Source organism: Pseudoliparis swirei, chromosome 13, assembly GCF_029220125.1.
Source record: "Pseudoliparis swirei isolate HS2019 ecotype Mariana Trench chromosome 13, NWPU_hadal_v1, whole genome shotgun sequence".
Classification (NCBI taxonomy): Eukaryota; Metazoa; Chordata; class Actinopteri; order Perciformes; family Liparidae; genus Pseudoliparis; species Pseudoliparis swirei.
In genome coordinates, this window is record NC_079400.1 from 16,539,762 (window position 1) to 16,548,950 (window position 9,189).

General features: G+C 42.5%; 1 protein-coding gene across 1 annotated transcript; it reads right to left on the reverse strand.

Moving 5' to 3' along the window:
• Nucleotides 1–5,274: 5,274 nt before the first annotated feature.
• On the reverse strand, nucleotides 5,275–8,940 carry dlx4b (distal-less homeobox 4b). Its single transcript, XM_056429677.1, has 3 exons — nucleotides 8,393–8,940; nucleotides 7,605–7,798; nucleotides 5,275–5,908 (listed from the first exon to the last, which is right to left on the reverse strand). The coding sequence occupies exons 1-3, from the start codon at nucleotides 8,712–8,714 to the stop codon at nucleotides 5,660–5,662; spliced, it is 765 nt and encodes a 254-aa protein (XP_056285652.1). The 5' UTR covers nucleotides 8,715–8,940; the 3' UTR covers nucleotides 5,275–5,659.
• Between the last annotated feature and the right edge of the window lie 249 nt (nucleotides 8,941–9,189).

Genomic DNA, 9,189 nt, shown 5'->3' on the forward strand with positions numbered 1-9,189 from the left:
CTTTGATTGGCTAGAGGTTGCCCTCTTCACATTATTTATATATGAGCTTACTGACAAATACACATTTAATGGATGTGTGACGGGAATTACATCATTGTGCAATCTATATTGATTCATATTCATTAATATTCTTTCAATTTATTTGATATATTTGAAGAGGAATTTTGTTAATTTCATTGATCATTTGAAAATGGTATCGAACTCAAATATATTCCAATACATTTAGATTTATTTTGAAACGACCTTTGGATCAAAATACAGTTTTATTTTCATATTTGTTCCCATTTCTTGTCACATTTCCTATCCAGGGTGTTCTGTGCACTTCTTGGTTTCTTTTACATCTAATTTCATTTAAAAAAGAGAAGCATTGCACATATTTGTACCAAATCTCTCATACACTCTTTCAACATTCGCCAAAACAATCCCATTTCCCTGAACTCAACACCAGTTGTCTACAGCATCACTCATCATCTCGGTGCACTGTGCTGACTTGACAGAAGCAGCATGAGTACTATTGCCTTTTGATAGCAATGAAATCTCATCGCGAGTGCACATGACCTCCCCTCGGTGGCTCCCTCAGCGTGTGTGGCCCTCGGCATGGTTGTCAGGGGAAACATTTGTGCCAAAGACAAAACGTGTGTTCACTACAGGCATGCACTTGTGTGTGTGGGCTGCGAGACGTGTCCATGTATGTCATCTCCGAACATTAACAAGTGTAAGTAGCCATCGAGGTGATGGTGAACTGTTGAACTCGAATGTGATCCTGCGTGGCACAACATCACAGCACCCTAAATCGAGCCGGCTCCTGAGAGCAACTTCTCCACCCCGCCCCATGCAACAGTCAACAGAGTGGTGTCGGCACTTGTCTCTGGGGTGCACCGATATGGGTTGAGATGGAGGTCGGGAACTGAAATGCATGGAAAGACTTGCAGCTGTCCAACACTTAGCCCGGGCCATGCCCATGCCTCTGCATTAGGATCACTCACTTTCTCCATTCTGCTGCAAACTGGGATAAAAAATGAAGGGAGAAAGGCATCCTTGACAGCTGGGCGCCGGTGAACCCTGGCTGACCTTGAGGCCACGCAGGGCCGGACTGGACTGCGTGCTGAAGCTCCACCAGCCATCATCACATCCTGATAAAAACCACCCAGTGAGGTTTTAGCTGCTGCTGCAGGCACAAGCTCACCTTGACCTGAAAATGTGTCCTCCAGACATGAGTTTCACCAATAAAACAGACAGTAAAAACTACAAAAATAAGTGAATAAATGAGTGTGTCTTGTGTCCCCCCCACACACACAAATTTAGTGAGTGCCATGGCCTTCTTAAATCCAGTGTTTTGGTCCAATCTCACTATATATGTGTGTGTGTGTGCATGCCTTTCTGCCTGCCAAACTGTATTCCACCTTTGAATCCCAGCATGTGTGTGTGTGTGTGTGTGTGTGTGTGTGTGTGTTTGCATCATGTCTCAAATTAAGTCAAGCTTTACCCTAAGATGAAACCAAATCATGCGTTCACTCTCTCTAACAAGGGAAGCATGCTCACAATTACCCAAGATGTCAGATCACTCAAGCTAATGACAATAATCACCCCGGAGACCCGCTCTGCCATTCGCCCATGCATGGGATTTAATTACAAGCTATTTCCCCCCTCTTATTGCTATCCTGGAATTAAAACCCATCAGACACATCATATCTGATAACTCTGACCGCCTGCTGCATTGATACAGTCATACAGTCATACTTGCCCTCCTCATTACCCTTCAACCCATCACAGAGCCTTGTCCCCTCATCTTAGCTCGTCACCAGCAGCCTTTTCCCTTTCCCTTCAATCTGCCTGCATGATAATTGGGGCCCGTTTGAAAGGTCCTACTCCGTCTGTCCAACTCAACGAGCCATTATTCTAATCTGGAGATGTGAAATTGCCTCTAATTTTCCCTGATGCCCCTCGTCAATTGCCTCTTCTTCCCCAAGCTCGCATGGGGAAGGCACATAATGATCAAGGAAAATGGTACAAGGGTGTGTGTATATATATATATATATATATATATATATAAAGAAGGAGATGTTATGTAACACAATGCTTGTCGTCGTGTGAGAACGTCAGCTCGGAGGAGAGAAACCACAGAGTTCTGCTGCTTTGTTCTTCAGAGGAACACCACGGCTGGCTTTGGACCTCTGGAACAAGGCTTCCCCTTCTTTGACGATAAGGTAAGACAAGACAGTGTAGCCGCATGACACGGTGACATGGTGACATGGTGACCACAGCTTGAATAGAGCCGTGTTGGTTTTGAATGCAACACGATGTGTGAGTGTCCGCGGGCCATTGCTGTTTATAAACAATATAGTGTTATCTTAGAAATAACAGCGGTGCAAGATTTCAGCGAGAAAAGTGCAGAACTAATTGCGTTAATTAGTTGATATGGTAACTATAGCAAACACACGAGCTACACACAAATGACATGTCTCCCATAACAACTTATGGTTCGTTGTTGACCTATACTCCCTTTGTGGATGACATCACACACATTGTGTCTAATGTTTGCCAGACAGCTAACAGCAGAGTGATGAAAGGAAGAAAGAAAGTGGCTGTTTATTTAACTGGTTTCATGAGTCCAAACCTAATATAATTGAGTGTAAATATAGAAAAAGCTCATTTAAACAGTGTCACCGCCAAATCGTGCAAATCTGTGCAAACGGCCGTAAATCAGGTGCACGTTTATTGGGGGACTCGGATAACCATTTGTTATCTTATCATGTCAACGGCGAGTGTTCTGCTTGAGCTCACTCGAGACGAGAGAGAAGGAGAAGCTTGTTAAAATGCATTTAGCCTCTTCTCCTCGCGGCAGGCATGTGCACAGACATTTTGGGGGGCAGGTGCTCAAACCCAAAAAAAGGGCACCCAATGCCAAAAAAAACTCTGACAGAGTTGAAGCATAAGCAGCAATACACCGATGAAGCTGTCCTCGACCTGCATTTCTCATGGCAGCATCAGACCGCTAGCTTACATTTTCTTTATGAATAAAGATGAATTATTGTATAGCAACAACAGTACACACGTTCTGGTTGGCTAATGGGTCGTCATGCCAGCCACGTATTGCCCTCCTGGTCTGATACGGATCCGTACTGCCCTCTTACATCATTTTCCAAATGAGCGAAATTGATAGACATCAACCAAAGAGGAGTGGTCCTCAAACTAAGGCCCGCAGGCCGAATACGGCCCGCCTCCACATTTGACCCGGACCTCTGAACAACACCAGAGGCCTTATGATTTTTTTTTCAGTCTGGCCACGCAAATTAGCCCCTGTTAAATAGAACGGAATAAGAATGATCTCTCTCTCTCTCTTCTCTCTCCTCTCTTCTCTCTCCTCTCTCTTCTCTCTTCTCTCTTCTCTCTTCTCTCTCTCTCCCTCTCTCTATATTCTCTAAACATAACTAACGTCAGTAAACAGCTGCAAGGCTTTGAAATCACGGATTTCGTGAGTTTTTGTTTGTTTATTTGTTTAGGAAACGTCGGACCAGTTGTGACGTCATGTTTTCAGCAGCGCTAATGTTGTGGTTGATTTATCACAAAACAACATGAGGGGACAAACACCGTCATGACCTGTATGTCTGATGCTGCGGGTCAGAGGAGAAGGAGGTGCACCCTTTTGGTGGCGCGAGGAGACCTGCGCGAGCACTAAGTGGAGGAGGAGGAGGGAGGGGCGCGGCGGGGGGAGGGGAGGGGAGGGGGAGGGGGCTCGTGAGCGTCGCGGAGCATGTCGGGGCGAAATTCTCAAATAAATGCCCCGTCGGATATTAAAACACATTTGGGGGGACTTGATGACAGAGAGAGTAATTTTTATTCTTAAATACTGATGAATGAAGAAAAAGTGTCTCCAGCAAAAAGGGCAAAAGGGGCTGGTGCTTGAGCACCACTAGGGCTCTATCTGCACGTGCCTGCCTCGCGGACTGGGTCTCTGGCGCATGGAGTGGCCTCCGTCCTCCGTTCGGTGTAAAAAGAAATGAGTTGGTTTTAGAGATCGAAGAAAAATATATTCTAGATACATTAAATGTGTTAAAATATGAAAACGGTATTGTCGTCAATGCTGACTTTCAAATTCGAATAAACAATTAGGAAGTCACGTATCGCTCTTATCCTATAGGTCCGTGAGTAAAAGTCACACTGCAACCACCGTGCGTAAAGGTGGCAGTCCACATCCCATGGTTCACTATATGGGAACTGTTTTTTTGGCCATGTTGGTTTAAAAAAAAATGCTTTGATAAAACATTCGTCAAAATCCACGACCGGGTTATTGACACACTGCAGCTGATGTTCCGGTTTTAAATGATACGTGCTGATCTGTGAGTGCATGGTTAATAATAAAACTCTGTACACATTGAGGCCGTATTTCATCAACTCAGACTATGTGCCTTTTACGGGTTGATGATTACAATCACACGTTCATGTATCTGCCTTTCAATGACTTTAACATATACATAAAAAAGCTGACTAATAAAGCAGCAACACCAACACACCACACACACTCAAAAAAACGATTCAAGCCCTTCTTAGAGGTGACACATTTAAATATTGTTTGATACATTTAAATAAATCAATTACAAAACGAAGATATTTATATTGAATGGGTGTAACACAAAATGTATGAATACTTTCATTTATTAGATTTATTTAGGTTACACTCACAAAAACGATTCAAGCCCTTCTTCGAGGTGAGACATTTAAATATTGTTTGATACATTTAAATAAATCAATTACAAAAATAGATATTTATATTTAATGGGTGTAACACAAAATGTATGAATACTTTCATTTATTAGATTTATTTAGGTTAGATGGTGTGCATATCAACTCAAAATAAATGTGTTTCATTGAGGACTACCCTTTGCGCATGCGCCAGCTGAAAATCAGTTGTTTACATGAGGTGACGACATTTTCAGAGCTGTACGGTGGTGTAGTGGCTAGCACTGTCGCCTCACAGCCAGAGGCCCGTGGGTTCAATTCCCAGTCCGGGCGTTCCTTTTGTGTGGATTTTGCATATTTTGTGAGTTAGTTAGTTTATATTTTGAGTTGGACAAACACAAATTAATTAAATTTAATGAATATAGTTATTTTATTTTAGATGTATTTGATACAAATGAGTTGGACTAACTTAATTACATTTTATTGCACTGATGTGCTAAATTTGAGTTGGAGTTGCATATAATTATTGGATGGAAAACCTGCCAACAATTTAATTGAGTTCATCCAATGAGTCATTTCTTTGAGTGCACATAATATCCATCCAACAGCCATTTATTAGCATAATGCTCACAGCATGTGGACCATGCAGCTGAAACTCATTTCCTAAACACGTAGATCCATGCACACAATCATTTTAAATGCTTTAACAAAAATGCAGAGTCTCTTGGTAATCTGCACTCACTCCAAGGAAGTGAGAAGTTGCAGTGAAAACAAATCGAAAAAATATATTTGACGCCTTGTCGAATATTTCTGCTGTAAAAATTGTATTCAAAACGCACACAGAACACAAATAATATGAACACGGTATCTTAAAAACACACATTTGAACACAATTCAGTACATTTTCTAAAGAGACGGCCTCGAGAGCAAACCAGCAAGTTCATTGGAGCCGAGCCCCGTGGGCTGCATCTCAATCCACTCACATCATCTGAGGCCTGGGCATCGCGTCCTGGTGGAGGTGGTTGGGATACCAGTGGCCGAAGGTCATGTAATTGTTTGGGTGCATTTGGGCTCCTTTGTTGGCCACGGAGACCTCCCAACGCGGGGGCATCCCGGGTGAGCAGGGGGACACGGAGCTGGTGCTGTGGAGATGTTCGCCCTCGGATCCGCTGCCTCGCTTTATGATCTTTTTATACTTGGATCGCTTATTCTGAAACCATATTTTCACCTAAAAAAAAAAGAGACAGAGAGAGAAAATGCACATCACTGTTATTGCTGTTAACAATCAGTCATAAAAAAAGGAAAATCATACCGCAAATGGCTTTTGTTGTTGTCAGCGCAGCAAAACTTTCCACCAAATTAAACTCGATACACTTCACAGATTTGAGTCTTCTTTGTGTTTATGTAAATCCCCGGATGCACTCGACTGAGTGGCATTAAAACTGAACTCTCCTATTGTTCGCTGCTCTAAGAGTAATGGTGCATGAGTGTGACAGCAACCAACCGAGACCGACATGTGTTCTTGTGAAATAGAAACAGCTCCAACGCCTTTTGGGGACCGTTTTTATTTCACAATACTTTCACGTGTTTTTAATCTAAGCCAATTTCGGCTGATTTCAAAATAAAATACATATTTATTTGTTTTACACGAGGGCGATGGTGTTAAAATGCGTTAAAAAGCTCAATTTAAACACTTAAAAAACTACAACAACAGCACGAAAGGCAGCACGTGACCGAGGTAATTGTTGAGATTGAGGAAGCAGCTCAGATGACAGAGTAGATTTAATTTGTTTATTGCTCATTCTTAAAATGTAAAACAAAAAGTCAAACTACTTTAGGCAGCGACATCTGAAGACTTCTTTGTTCCAGTGGAGAATGATACGTTGACAGTGACACGTGCACCTGCTGTCTCTCCAAAAATATATGTGCACACATGCGCGTATAGAATTATTCCCATTCTTCAAGATCTCAGCATTTCCAAACATTTACTGCTCGAGAAATCGCATTCTGAATGAGTGAAATTGCAGTTAAACACAACAACGGCAATAACAAATACAGTTATTGTAAATAATAATATTTTAAATAATTGTAAATAAATTTAGTATTGAGTATAACTGGTTTAATTTGCATTTTGTTTGCTATAACATAGAAAATGTCCCTACTTCTATAAATAAAAAATAAATAATTATTCTGATAATTTTGGAACTGCAGTCATGCTGCATTCAAAGACCTTCGAGGACCTGGCTCGACAAAGGAAATAAAGGCATGAAAAATAAGTACAGTAAATAAGACATTCATTAAAGGATCAAGTTACAAATCACAACAAGTTGGTCTCTCATTTGATCTCCTGCAGCGCTGTCATCCTGCATAATACAGCAATTAAGAGGTTTCCCTTTCCAGATTTCAACATCCACTTTCTCTCATACATTTCTCCATGTTTTAAGTTCGATCAATTAAAAAACGATTAATATCTTACTATAATTAGCCAATATAAAATGCAGTTATGCTGTTTGAGGGGGAATATTAGGTGAATTATTATAAGTGCAACTTTCCTAATTACTCGCATTATTAGCATTAGCATTTATTAATAATAACCCCCAAAAATAATGCTACAAATATACAGCTATACTATTACTACTACTACTATTAATGATAATAATAATAATTTCCCCCATTATTAGCATTAGCATTTATTCATAATAACCCCCAAAAGAATAATGCTACAAATATACTACTACTACTGATAATAATAATAATAATAATAGGAATAATAGGAATAATAATAATAACAATAATACAAATAATAAGAATAATAGGAATAACAATAAGATAAGAATAACAACAATAACGACAACAATATTTCATGTAAATCCTCGACAATTTCCCGGATCCATTCGGGCCCGCTGGCTTAGTGGAAGGCCCACCTGAGTCTGGGTGAGTCCCAGTTTGGCCGCCAGGTCTGCGCGCTCCGGTAAGGCCAGGTACTGGGTCTGCTGGAAGCGCTGGTGCAGAGCCTGCAGCTGCAGACTGGAGTAGATGGTCCGAGGCTTCCGGATCTTCTTCCCCTTGCCATTGAGACGAACGTCCCGGCTCTCGATGGCCGTGGACTTGTCGCGGTCTTGTCGATTGAACAAAAGAATATTTTAATTTTGACATATAGACAAACAATACATGTCGTGGTCGACAGGCCCTGCACTGCATAGTGTGAACACCTAAAAGTATTTCAAATGGCTATCAAATGGCTATCATCTTAAATAAAGCGTCCCCAAATCACATGGCCATACATGGAGGGATTCATATGACACATGCATGCTTTGAGGGTAAAACTAGATAAGTGGAATCACCAATTAAACAGTATGGTCAATAACATTAATGGCACCGTCTGTCTTTATTGAATAACATGAGTGGTAAAGAGGGAGCATGGGAGGAGGTGTTTTGAATGTACAGGCCTTATTTGGACATTACTGACCTGCTGACGCATGCATATAACTTACACTTTTAATTTATCACATACTATATGACGGGGGGGGGGGGGGGGGGGGACATAGTATTTGTTCATTTACTAAACCTTGAACTTCACTGTTGTTCTCATTATCAAAATGCCAAATTGTCAATCAGCGCTCTGTGCGTAAAAACATTTTTCAGGGCATATCCTAATTGTATAGCCATGATAGAACAATTGAGTCCGGCTCGATTGGACTTCGCCACATACCTGTGTGCTCTAATCTGCTGTGGGCCAGACTGCTGCTGTTGCTGTGATTGCTGTGCTGGTAGGACATGTACGCAGACTGGGGATAAGTGTTCGCCGCGGCGGGGTAGGCGTAGCCCAGGGAGCGGCCATACGACGCGCTGCCGGGAAAAGGACTTTCGTGCTGGGAATGCGCGGCAGCATGCGCGCCATGGACGGGGTAAATGTGAGAGAGTCCAGGGGAGAGCTGCTGGTGTGCCGGATGTCCGTGGCCAAATTCTAGAAAGGCCGATTTGGAGGGATCTGAGGCGCTCAGACTGCCGGGCACGAACCCCATAGACATCATTAGCTAATATACGCGAGTCCATAAACCCCGTCGCTCTGAAGAGGCGTTCATGGGCTCTGTCGGGCAGCGAGGACAACTTGGAACGAATCCGCGCGCGCGTCCAAACGCTTTGCTCTTGAGTTTAGTTCCCCCGCCGTAATAGTGAGTTAGCGCCTGCATGCTCCATGTTTAGGAGGTCCCACAGCATCGAACACACGCGAGAGGGATCCTTCTTTACATCTTTGGAGGCGCCCGCATGATTCTTCAATCACACACACACACACACACACACACACACACACACACACACACACACACACACAAACACCTTCTTCTGCCTTGCAGATCCTCGGTCTCACTGGCATCCATCTGCGAGCTCTCTGATTGGTCTCCAGCAGCCAACTGTCACTGGAGCTCCTCCATTAAACTTTATTAACATGTGATGCAGAATGCAGCTCTGCAGCCAGCGGGGACCTCCTTCTTTGTAGATTATGAC